General features: G+C 31.0%; 2 protein-coding genes across 7 annotated transcripts in view; one reads left to right on the top strand and one right to left on the bottom strand.

Annotated features, from left to right (window-relative positions):
* Window positions 1-13,630, bottom strand: part of LOC108687614 (ecdysone-induced protein 74EF) — a 289,947-nt gene that overhangs the window by 203,921 nt on the left and 72,396 nt on the right. The window lies entirely within an intron of this gene.
* LOC108687615 (U7 snRNA-associated Sm-like protein LSm11) overlaps window positions 1-13,630 on the top strand; it is a 41,038-nt gene that overhangs the window by 17,640 nt on the left and 9,768 nt on the right. Inside the window, exons 3-4 of the mRNA XM_018193478.1 lie at window positions 6,199-6,311; window positions 10,812-10,950. Of these exons, the coding sequence (XP_018048967.1) occupies window positions 6,199-6,311; window positions 10,812-10,950 (252 nt within the window). The remainder of the gene's footprint in view (window positions 1-6,198; window positions 6,312-10,811; window positions 10,951-13,630) is intronic.

Consider the following 13,630-nt stretch of genomic DNA (forward strand, 5'->3'; position numbering starts at 1 on the left):
TGTGTGTGTGTGTGTGTGTGTGTGTGTGTGTGTGCATATATCAATAATTACTATTATAGATACATACATGTATGCATACATATAATTACATTTAAAAATTTATAATACTCTGCAGATTGAATAAATTTTTAATCTCCTTAGTATCTAGCTCAATGAGGAATTTTAAATGTTATTAGTTATTGTCAGTTTTTTAATAGTTTTAATTTTTTTTCTGATTTTCATAATCTTATAAACTTGTAATTATCACTCACAAAATATTTCGTTCGACTTGAAGGTGAATTGCATATTGTGATTACAAACTATGAAAAGGATTGCTAAAACAATGTATCAAATGTATGTTTATGCAATTTATATGCTGATAACAGACATATCTTTTCCAAATATCATAATATTAAATACAAATAGGAAGAATTTCGTTAATATTTGTTGCAAATTATTAAAGTCAAAATATTAATCGTTGATATTTCATAATGATTACACTTGAAGAACACTTGGCTTCGTTTATTGCGATAACGAAGTTTTTTGCGCAAACTTTGCATAAATTATAATAACAATATTGAAAGCGGCAGATCATTGTCTTTGAAAAATAATACGTTCGAAGGTCTTCTTTCAAAATCGATATTATGATGCATGCTAAAGCCAATGTCTTCATATACATATAATCTAAGCGATGACTTTGCAATATTTTTCACTCCACGATAATTCGCGACGAATATGATCTTCGAATTTCAATATATTAAAATAATTTAAATAATGCGATCAAAATATGTATGCGTATTATTATCCTTCGTCACCTCAAAATAATATTTACAAGAATCATACAGTTCATATTTTATGATGATGACATAACCGCACTAATATTGAACAGTTAATTACTCATCAAATTATGCATCAAGGTTTCAATTCCACGCCATGACAAAAAAAATGAATTGCTGATAAATTAAGCCTCGTTTTTTAACAAGAATCAAACAAATAATTTGGCAAATTTAGGAAAAATTAATATTGGAATAAGCATATGATAATTCTGAAAGAGAGATAAAGCAATGTCTATTTAAAATAAACAGTAAACGCCAAAGCTTTCATTATTCATTTGCACCTCTGAAGCTTTCAATTTTTCCTGAAATCTTCTTGTTTCAAATCGCATCTATAATATATCGCTCATTTACTATAACAACGACTCAACTTAAAAAACAAGAAAGCTTTCCAGAAAATAAATGTGAATGTTTTAAATCATTAAAATTTTATTATTAATTTTAAAATGTAATTTTGATATGATAATTGATTATAAAGGAATAAAATTATGCTTTTTAAACCCCTTTTAATATATATATATATATTTTTTTTTCTTTTTTCTTTGTTTCCGTTCTTTTTTTTTTCACAAACAATCGAAAAATGATAATTTTTTAATTATGTCATTATTGTAGCGAATAAACGATGTATCTTTTCAAAAAACACCATTTCGTCATTTCCTCAACAATCAGCTAGATATAACAATCAGCTTGATAATCTAACGAACATGTCTATTATCGAACACCCTATATATACGCTAGCCCGAGTATCATGCCGCCTTAAGGGGTTAACGAACGTGCAAGCCGAGGTACGGAACGACGGACACCTCCATGGCTCACCCTGCCCAGAGAAGGGACGATAAAGTCACCGTTTCGCGTTTCTCCCCTCGCGGCCGCGCGCGCGGTTGCGATCCTAACGGTTCCCTGCAACGCGGTTCACGCAAACGTGAACGCTCTGCACACTTGGGCTGCGCTATCTCCTGCACACACATACGTGCACGAAGGAAGGAAGATCAGAACGAGAAACGAAGAAGCTCGCGAGAGGAAAAACGGCCGGAAGGTCGGAGGTGGACTTATTCCGCGGCATGTGCTTTTTCTCGATTCTCTCCATATCCTTCCTCCTCGCTCCTCCTATACATTTTTTTCCCATGACGAGCTTGATTTATCCATTAAAATTAAATTAAATAAAACGTTTTTTTCTCATTAGGTTATAACCCATTAAGCAAGAAACATTTCAGCAATGTTTTGGAACGTTTCTTGTTTAAAAATAATTTTTGAGAAGCTATGCTTTTCTTCTGCTATTAGAAGATACTCTGAGAAACTCTTTTGTAGAACGCGAATTCAGTGTGTGCAGTGTAGATACATTATTTTTCGGTGTCATTCCTAGTGTGGCATACTCGAGATTTCTTTTACTTGGCTCTATGCTACAACTTTTTTATTTATTATTAATAAAGATACATACATTTGCTTGTTACTATTATATTTCTTGGTGTCTGACGTTTTGATTAAAAAAAAGTAATTATATTAATATAATTTTGAATTTTACAAAAATGTCTATTTTACTCAGCCCTCTTCTTACTTTGTTTTTAAAAAAATGTGTCATAGTATGTTCATTTTTATATGGTATATTTTTCACAATATTTAATGTGATAAGTACAAAGTGATAAAAATAAGGGACAAAACGATATATTATAGAATGGCACCAAAGTATCCGTTGCACCCAGGGAGTCGATTGTGTATGTCGAAATGAAGTGAGAATTACAAAAGCGAGCAAATTTACTAGAATATTCACAATTTAATTGATCAATATCTAGTGAATTTGTTCACTTTTGTTATTTTCACCTCATTTTAAGATACTCAATCGACTACCTGATTTTATCTCAATATTTTGAAATATTTGCGTTTATACACTATTAGATACTAAAGAAGCAATAGTAACCTAATCTCTCTTGAGTTAAAGAAATAACATTTTGTTATTTTAACTTCCATGTGTATTAAAATATAAATCTATCTATTTCTACGATTAGTTCTAAAATAACATACATATTAATGTATGCACTTTAGTATTATAAATAATAAACTAAATTTTTTTAAGTCAAATTTAATATATTTACATTTTCTTGAGTTAAGTTATTTAAAGCTTATAGCACACAATGCATTTTTCTCGTCGGATCGCTTGCATTTAAATACATAAATTACTACTGTTCTGTGTGATACAATTCTAATAGTTTACAAAAATGCAAACAATCCAGAAGGAAAAAATGGCCATCGTGTGCTGTAAATTTAACTCCATTGTTTCAATTAAATTATCATATTCATAGAAGCAGTGACGATCCATAAAAATTATTATAACTCAAATTATTATAATTCAAATTGAGTATAATTGACATTATGAATTTAAGAATGTATGTGTTTGATTTTTTAAAAAAGGCAATTTCCTATATTAATTGTTATATCTACAAAAAAAGATACAACGTACAATCCTCGCGATTTAATTACGGGTGAACGTACGAAACCAGGACGACCACACGCGGATCGTGTTGTCGCCGATCCTTCTCGTCCTCGATCGACGTCGCGATGCTAGGCCGCCTCGGCGCAATAGTGGCAATAGTGGATCGCGCGATAGTGAAAGTGCACATCGAAAGGAACAAAGAAAGGTGGAAAAGAAGCAGAGCGAGCGGCCGCAAGCGAGCCTCTTTAGATGGATGAAAGTTATCGGAGAAAGCCAATTGGCACCGTCGATCTCGCGAGCGCGCGCGCACCCGCAGCTCTCGTTCGACGCATCGCGCTCGCTGCTGGCGCTGCTGCTGCACCGTTCGCACGCTCATATGCGAGCGTCGGGCGCGCGCACACGGAGAAAATAGGTGCACTCGCCGCACCGCACAGCCCCGTGACTTTACGTAACTCTACAGCTCCGCGTTCCTCTTTCCGCGTGCGATCGTCCACCAGGGTCGAGTCTATCGCATCTCAAGTCTCTCCTGATCCGTAAATCGCTAAAAAAAACTTTTATACTTATATATAAAGAAGAGATTCGGAAACAGATATTTTCAAGAAATTTTAAATCATTTTTTTTTTCGCCCATACCATCCAAAAAAAGTGTATTTACGGAGGTGTTTTATTGGGAATAAAATATCCATTTTTTTTCTACTCGATGAAATTGATGAAGTAGATTATTTCAAAGAAAGCTTTATTTAATATTGATCGAAAAATAAGCGATAATCTGTCTCGATATTTATATGATATTGAGCAAAAGCAAGGACTATACATTTAGTGCCTTCAATAAAACTAGCATTTTTTAATAATAATCAAATATTTTGTTTATATAATAAAAAATTAATTGCTTTTGTTCAATACACTTTTCAATTTTTTAAATAATAAAAATAATAAAAATTGTTCATATTAACTAAACTGTTTAATTGTTTAATTGTTTAATTGTTTAATTGTTTAATTGGTATAAATGAATATTTTTGTTACTATTATCGAAGAAACTGAAATATTTGATGTTAAAAAATGCCTAAACTAAACAGTTTTATAGAAGACATAAAGTTTTTTTCTTAGTGTATCAATATCCAGTATTTAATATGAAAGGATTTATGTTATGCCATTCTCTTATTTAAAAAATGAGATAATTCAAAAAACATGATTTTCGAGTCATTATCATATAAATGAGTTAAATAAATATTACCTTATCAATCATCAAAAGTGAATTAATTTAATTTTATAAAAAATCGTTAAAAATATTCAAAAAGGATTTTTGAAGAAATTGTTAAAATTGTATCAATTTAAAAAAATGATTTTTTAAGAGTTGGAATGAAAATGACAAAAATAATATTTGATCAGATTAAGAATTCTTTTTGTTAATATTATATGATTAGCCAATAATTCTATCAAGTTGAAAAATAGTTTTTCCTCTTTTCTAGGAAACTTAATTTTGTTTAGTTATACCACATCTTTAAAATAAGGGAGCGATATATAATTTTTATACATTAGGAAGTTTTTGCAATAACGTGAATCCGGATACAGTGAAGTCACATTATTCTTTTCTTAATTAGTTATTAAGAAGAAGATAACCTGACGTTCATCGTATCTGGAATAAATGGATATTACAAAAACTTTCTAATAAGAAATTAAAACAAGCGACTTCTTAATTTAACTTAATCAACTGTGGTTTTCGATTTACAACGCTAAATTACGTACTAAATGTCAAACGAAGTTGTGTTTCTTGAGTTTCTTCCTTTGCGTTACACATTACGCTTTTATCGTAGATCCGATTGATTTATTTCAACGAAAAAAAAAGTTTACTGTGCATAAGGCGTATACGAGAATGACGATGGAGGTTAATGAAGCTCTCTCTCTCTCGGTCGCAAAAGGTGTCTCGTAGTCGGCGGGAAAAAAAGGAGCAAAAGCTGGAGGAGGCTCGAACGACGCGCGCTCGATGTTATCGACTTTTCGTTCTTCGCGCGTAAGGATGAACGATGATTTGTCGAGCGAGTCTGCGAGACACAAGAGAGCCGCATAAATTCTTATTAGCGCGGTGTTACGGCGGCTCATAAAAATCCATCGCCGCAATCTGCCTGTCTCGAGACTATTTCCGATACTCCGATATTATTCAAGTGTATAGTAAATTAATATTATAGTATAACATAGTGTCTTGTTACGGTTATTATTTTTCTTATTATTATTATTATGATATACTTCTCATTATTCATGATATAAAAGTTAAAAGGCAACATATTTTATTTCAGTATTTTTAACTTTTAATTATATTTTACTCTAAATAGTCTCTCTAGATATTGTCTAACGTATCTTTGTAGTACAGAAATTATTATTTTTATGAAGAAACTTTCCGTGAAGTTATTATCTGTTATTGAGGAAATTTTTCTTGATTATTAATACGTATTTATGATATTCAATATTGAGCAATTAACAAGAATTATGCATGTATCGAATAAAGTAATACACTTTCTTTTTACTTTTATTTTACAAATGATAAAATCATTTGACGTAAATAATAAGTAATTAAACACCGACATCATAAAATGATTTTGAAGTTCGATATTTCGACGACAATTTAAAGAAAATTCCCGTTTTGATCATAAATTATTTCAATGAGCTTTATCTACGATCATCAAGTTACATTCATGAATCAAATTTCATTAAATTGTATCATAGATAGATCTTTTTGAACATTTCGATGTATTGTTTTTGTTTACAAAATTGGTACAATCGATTTAAAATCTAAAGGAATTCTGAAGTTTTAAGTTCCAAACTTTCGTTTAATTTAAAAATAAATGTAAAAGTTTTTTTAATCAATCAACACGTAATTAAATTGATTTTAAGTAATATTTTTTCAGATTTTTATGTTGATGATTTTGATATTAATGTTTAAAAGTACAATTTACTATTACAGAACCAGTGTCTAGAAGAAGACGTGAACAAAAGGATGTACTCTCGAAAATGCAAAAGATCCTCGGCCCGTTAGGAATGCTTCATGGATGCATGGAGAATAAAATCCGAGTTAGGGTAGGTCATCGATTAATTTTTTTCCCTAATTATTGATATTTTATATATTTTGTAAAACTCTCAGGCGATTTTTTTTTCAATAAAAAGCGCGAATTTTCATTAAATAAAGATGATTTTAAATTATATAGATTTTTTAGATTCTAGAAATTTTACACAGATTAAAAAATAATTCTCTTGTTGTGTTGTAGAAATTCATCAAAATTATATTTATTATATTCAAAGACTTAAATTACTCTCATTTCATCAATCTTTCGTTTATTTTACACTTCTAGTAAAAAAATGTACATTTTCAAACACATATTTTTCAAAACAGATATTTTCTTCTATCGCAATTTCCCAGGGTGTAAAATACGCTCTTCCTAATCCTTTACATCCTAAGCAAAGAAGCAATCCTAAAAAGGAGCACTTCGCCTGCTCTTCTTTTCCACAGTTTTTTCCCTTCATTTCTTTTCCATCCAATCCCTAACACCCCTAACACTACGTGTACACATACATGGCTGACGCATTTTCGCAACCGGGTGACACATACGCGAAACCCTTAGCGAGGAAGTATTCGAAGGGCGATGAGACTCACCCTTCGTCGAAGAAACACGATCGTGGAGGAAAGAAAAACATTCGGGTCAACACTAGTAACCATGGTGACCCAACAGGGTGCTCTAGCCATCTCTGTTTACGTCCCTGACATGTTGTCGTACGACAAACGATTCAACTGCACAAGACGAGAGTCGGAACAGGGTCGCACTGCTGCACAATGCTGCCCTAAAATTTATTCCTTGAACTTTAAGTACATACAGTCAATTTTATTTTTTCGGGAGGATACAATTTGGAGTACGACATCTTTCGGAAACTATTACTCATTGTATATAAAATCTTTTATTCTGAAAGACACAATTTCATGGAACGTTAAAAAAAAAGTTTTTCAATTGCTATTTCATTTCCCTTGAAATTAATTGCTAGAGTCGTAAATATACAATACTTTATACATATAAAACAATAAAAATATGATTATATTTTATAAGATTAATATTTTACGAAGAGAATACTTGTTATGTAGACAATACTTTTACTGGCAATATTATGGCAATATTGCACAGTGTTCGACGTCCGCAAAGGATTAATATATGTAATAAAATAATCCTCAATTTATTTCATTTTGTAACTGAAAGAGAAGGTATAAGCAAAAAAAGAACTAATAAAATACTAAAATTATTATAAAATAAATATTTTTTTCAATAAAATCATTTTTTAAATTTATTTTCCATTAGAATGTTTATGTTAATTTATGGAGGGCTTATAATCAAAGCTGTAATTTTGAGAGCCAAACATTTTTCAAGAACAACAATTTTTAAATATGACAATCTGAGAGATCTATCCTTGTCATCTAATAATTGTAATACTATGTATAGAATCAACGTCCTCGAGACGTTGTACAATCAATCCGGTAGTGAACGCCCGTCCCCGTGGAAAGTTGTAAAATTGCGGCATGATGTGCACGCTGATAAATCATCATCATACTTATCTAATCGCATGCGATGATTTCTCGCAGCGCGGCGCGCTTAATGATCGCTGCCGCGCACTAAGGACGGCTAATAATAGAACAATGAGATGGAATAATGAAAAATAAAAATCAAATTGATTTAATTGGGCTTCCGCCGAACGGAAGTGGATATCTTCAACAAGAAGGATGAAGTTCCCGATTAACCTCCTTCCGCAAGCTTAAATTAAATGCATTAACTTTCATCGTCGTCGCGTTTCTTAAGACTCGCGTTATCTTTCAAATCGTCCTCGACGGCAGATCCTAATCTTCTATGACCTTCGAACGCATCCGGAAAGAAGATTTTATCTTAGCGAATCAATCACTCGACCTTCGACCGTTCAAATTGCCGAGGAAAGCACGCGGTTTTTTCTTCTTTATATCAAGTCATTCAAACTCATCTCGTCGCGAATATAAGTGCATTGAGAAAAAAATTGCGAGGGACGTTCGATTATGTTGATTGAATAATCGGATAGCTCGGAACGTCTCTGAGATTTATTATCCATGTATATTGCTGATGTGAAGAAAAAATCAATTTACACATCTAACAGTTTTGCGTGTATAACATAATGTAGAATTACGTTGTTTTGAAAAATAAATTAAAATGACAAAATCACTAAAGTTAAAGCGACCCCTCACAAAAGATAGTTTTGCTGAAATATCTAAAAATTTAACTACACTCTGTAGTCACCTTGTATCGCGTTATAAATACAGATCTGAAAATAATTTTGTTGAACCATCAAAATAATTATATAGGACTCAAACTGATTGCTAGAATATCGAAACTTTTTGTAGCATTGCTCATCGTGATTGAGACATAATTATTTTCTTACATAATTATTTTGACGGGCCAACAAAATTATTTTCAGATCTGTATTAGCTAAATTTTTAGATAATTAAGAAATGTAGATGATCTATATTGTACAAAATAATTGTACAATAATATCTTCAACATTTAAGGGCCGCTTGAAGATGGCAAAAACAATATGCAAGAGAATTTCTCGCGTTGCATAAGGATTTTGACAAAAATTCATGTAGAATTTAATCGAGTCGATCAGATCGCAGCCTCGAGCACTTCCGAAATTTTCCGGTCTAATTGAATCCATATCTTGCCACCGAATCGCCCTCAATATCTCATTGCCGCGATCTCTCGATCAATGAAATCCTTGAATCCACGGTCAAGAATCCTGATACATCAAACGCGCAAAATCGTCGTTATTCTAAAACAACGATTAACTCTAATGACATCATATTTCCAACATATCCACAATTGATGATTAGATATAGTCGTTTAATCAAAGTGAAAACAGAAAAATAAGCTGTGTCAAATTAATTCACGATTATACGAACAAATGGGTAAAATGACTCCATTAGATCATCATTCATATAAAAACGAAAACACGCGGAAAGACTAAGACGCGCGCGAGTTCTGTCACCTTGAAACGGCGAAGACCAGACTCCTCGTTGGCGGTCGGTCTTGAGAACTCCTAGAATCGATTCTGGTTAATTCGCGGACATCACTGGCGACTCAATGACTTGCGATGACATACACGTACACAAGTCCGAGGCTCGCAATTAGTTCTCATTGCGGCAAAGCTGGCTGTGGCACGTATGTTTGCACTGTAGCACGAAAGACATTGAAGGGGGCCTTGTTGCCTACACTTCCGCGTATCAGGCCACTATCTTGTCTCTTGTGGCCGTATCTATGCGGCAAGCAACGCTTTTTCTCGCAGACCTTTCTCACCAGGCGCAATGCGTGCGTGTGCGTGCGTGCGTGTATTTTTAATGAATTTTATCTTATTAAAATATTATGCTGAATATTATCATTCTCTCTATGTATTATCTCCAAATACGATATGCAGCGATACCGAAATTCGAGTTTTGTGAGTTCCAATTTAGGCTAAAAAAAGATCGAAATTTGAATTTTTGAAATTTTATTTCACAAAACATTGTGAAATAAAATAGGAAAAAAAGAGATTAGGATTCAAAATAAATAACGCTACTGGTTTACAAATGCGCTGATAATTATATATTGTATGATGACAGAAACAATTAAAATTGACACTAATTGTATTCATAATTATGATCGTAATTAGTGTCACTTTTAGTTGTTTCTAGATTACGTGATTCGTTAGTCGTACAAAAGTGTAATGAATGCAGAGCATATGCGATATGAAGAAAAAAGAATTGACTGAATTGCATCGCATGGCAGTTTGCACAAAGTCAAATACGAATTAAACACTCCTCGCAAGAAACTTCAATGATAAAAAAAAGGTTCAACTTTATAGATTCATTTCACGTGATACATTATCCTAATCTAACTGATATAGATTTATTCATTACTCGCGTGGAATGTTCAGGATTTTTCTGCCGTAGGTATATATTTGCTAAGTAAAATGAATACTACTTATACACATTGTATTCACACACGTTGGGTACATTCCATTTTGCGTTTGCAGCACTTGTAAGCATCACTTATTTAATATGTAATAGACAACAAGAATGAACTGATGCTTACAGCGCGTGAGCGTAAAAACGGAACATATCCATTACATACGTATTTAGCGCAAATTGTTTAACACAATTTAAAAAAAATTTTGCATTTACTTTGTCTAAAGGATATATATCAATCGAATATTATCTTTATTTAATTGTAAATCATCACAAATATTGTATAACAATAAAAATTGACATATGATATTGGAGTGTCAAAACAAATGTGTCACACAAATAATTACATTAAAAAAATTCATACGAGTAATGTAGAGTTAACAATGTAACGTTTGAACTTTGTTACTTCGTATTTCGGTGACGCGATTCAAACGATTCATTGATGATGATCGAAAGTGAAGAGGAAATGCCGATTGTCGTCTCTTTCCTCGACAAACACGAGGACTCGTCTTTACCTGGAATACGAGGACTCGTCGCGATCTAAAAGAAATAATCAACCGTTTTTTGTGCCAAAGGTCTACACGAGAAACGCGTACGGCATAAGGGGACATGTGGAAGCATACGTGGTCGCCTTCGACAAGTTCTGGAACCTCGCACTCGAGGACTGCTTCGAGGTCTGGTCCCGCAAAATCAAAAGGAAAGCACCCGCTGTCGGTACGATTATCTTATTATTACATATAATCCATCATCATATTTTATTAAACTATAATTGTTTTTACTTTCTTTAATGTACGAAAATTGCCGATGGTGCCATTTTGAGTCATTTCAATTTTTTTCTTTTTTTATATTAAATATACAATAGAATATAAAAATGTTAATATAAAAGAAATAATTTTAATAATATAAATAATATTTAAATAACTCTTCATTAACCAAAAACAAATAGAAAATTGGTAATTTCGAGCTAGCAGGATATCATCAGCGGACGATATGTATTCCAGTGTTAAAAGATTTTGTATTAATATTAAAATTATTAAAGATAGTTTAGCTAATTTCTTAAAAAGTAGCTAAAATCATTTCCTTCATAACATTATTATTGTCTAAACAATGAAAATTGGTCGTTCATGAATTGAATTGATTAAATGCTATTTATTTATGAGATTAGTATTATACAGACATATCTATAATTCCAGGCGCTTCAGCTGACAATTGAAAATTGATTTTTCTTTATCAAGATTTTGCGAATTAAGTAAATACAAATAGATAACGATATTTTCTCATTTGATTTTAAGCAGATTTTACTTTAGCAATATTTTAACATCAACATTGATATTTATGAGTTACAAGCGCATAATGCATGTTAATTTCAGTTTTTACTGTTCGATATCATATTTAATTACAATGCAACTGTTACAAGATAAACTGCAATAATCTTGTTGTGTCTCATGCTAATCGCGTGAAATACCTTATATTTCATAAAGATTGTTGATTGAAAAAGAGTTATAAAAACTTGACTGAGAATACTAAAACTGTATAAAGTCACAACCTGTTCCAGTTATTATATAAATCATTTAACTGTACGTATAAGAGAATCAAGGATAAATTATAATTTTCAATTAGATTTTTAGACAAGGACGGAGAAAAATCTTTTCGTATTTTTTAATCTGCTCGCGATGCAGAACACAGATAATACAACAATAAACAACTGAAATTTTCAAAATCAATTTTCAAATTCAATTTATATATGATCTGAAAAGAATTTGTAGGCATAAAACTATTAATATTCATAAGTGATCTCGTTTCTCGGTAATTATAGATTCTTGACACTGTAATGATAGTTTTCGGTATATAAATATATTATAGATGATATTGTGCAACGTGCAAAAAATTACGAGTACCAGAGTTGAGATAGGTGCAATGGAAAGGAAGTGATCGATCGATTATTCTCGTCTCCTTATGAATTTTTGCGTCTCATGGAGATACAATGCGCGATGATGATACGAGAATGAGAGAGAGAGAGAGAGAGAGAGAGAGAGAGAGAGAGAGAGAGAGAGAGAGAGAAGCGAGTTGGACAATAAAAAGCGAGCTTTATAACCTCCGACATTTCGAAACATAAATGATAAAGAAAAATATTCATTATGATATGCAATTCTTTTGAAATTCTTTTTATTACGAAAATATTCGGTTATATTACCAAAAATAACTCCCCTCGATTTAGAATTTTTTTAAATCGCGCTATTCGCAGATTATTCAATATCTTAGTCTTTTTTTTACATCTTCCATATAAATTTAAAAATATAATACATATATATAAAATCTTACAAATTTCTTTTAAAAATAAATTCTCAAGTATTGTTGATATTTTCATCACATAATAAATATTTCACATTTTCTTGAACATTTATTTGATATATTGAAAAGTTCTTTTTTTTTTAATTAAATTTTCAGTTTTTTTGTAAAGCAGAAACTGAAAAGTTTTTCCAAGATAAGAAAATATGCATTAAAATTGATAATTTTTAATAATTATAGGGAATTACTATAATTAATAAAAATTGTAAATTGTATCTCTTATTGTTGTCTATTTAATAAATAAGCGATGGATTGATCACTAAGATAATTTTTGTACAAGGGTTAGATAATTCAGTAACAATCCAAACGAAATTTTGAGTAATTCAAGATAATTTTTAATAAATCTAAATACTCTTTAGCGTTCTCAGGTAATCTTGAGTAATCTAATAAGAAATCCTAAGTAATGTAAGAGTAACATCAATTAATCTGTAGATAATTCTAGGTAGTATTCTTAAAGTAACCTCAGATAATCTGAGGTAATATAAGATAATCTTCGATTTTTGAAGTTAGTGAACGTCATTGACGATTATTTTTTATACCTTTTTACAATAATATACTAATTAAATGTTTAAAATAAAATTTCTGTTTAAAAATTTACAAGTTTTTGAGTGGCCGCAAAAAAATGATATTCAAGAAATTGAGAATAGATATATATTTTATGGCCCTATTAATATGCAGAGTATTATAATACCCTTAATCCTTTAACTATTTCTCAATCTGATAGAAAATTAATTATAAAACAGTTCAAAAAATTAAAAAAAGTTTTAATTACATCAGGACTTTAATAATGTTTAAGTACATACAAAGTTTTCAGATATTTGTTTTGCATATGTACCTTTTTATTTATACTTGATTAGTTGTAAAATTTTTAATTTAACATTAAGTTGTGATATCATTTAACAAAAAGTCTGTGTTACTATTGGTGTTTTTTTTTAATATTTTTTATTTTACCTATTAATATTTATATTCAATTGGATATTGATTTTAAAAAATCTCAAATGTTACAAGCAGTCGAATTTGTTGCTATTTATACATATAATATATA

This window comes from Atta colombica, unplaced genomic scaffold (genome assembly GCF_001594045.1).
Source record: "Atta colombica isolate Treedump-2 unplaced genomic scaffold, Acol1.0 scaffold21, whole genome shotgun sequence".
Lineage (NCBI taxonomy): Eukaryota > Metazoa > Arthropoda > Insecta > Hymenoptera > Formicidae > Atta > Atta colombica.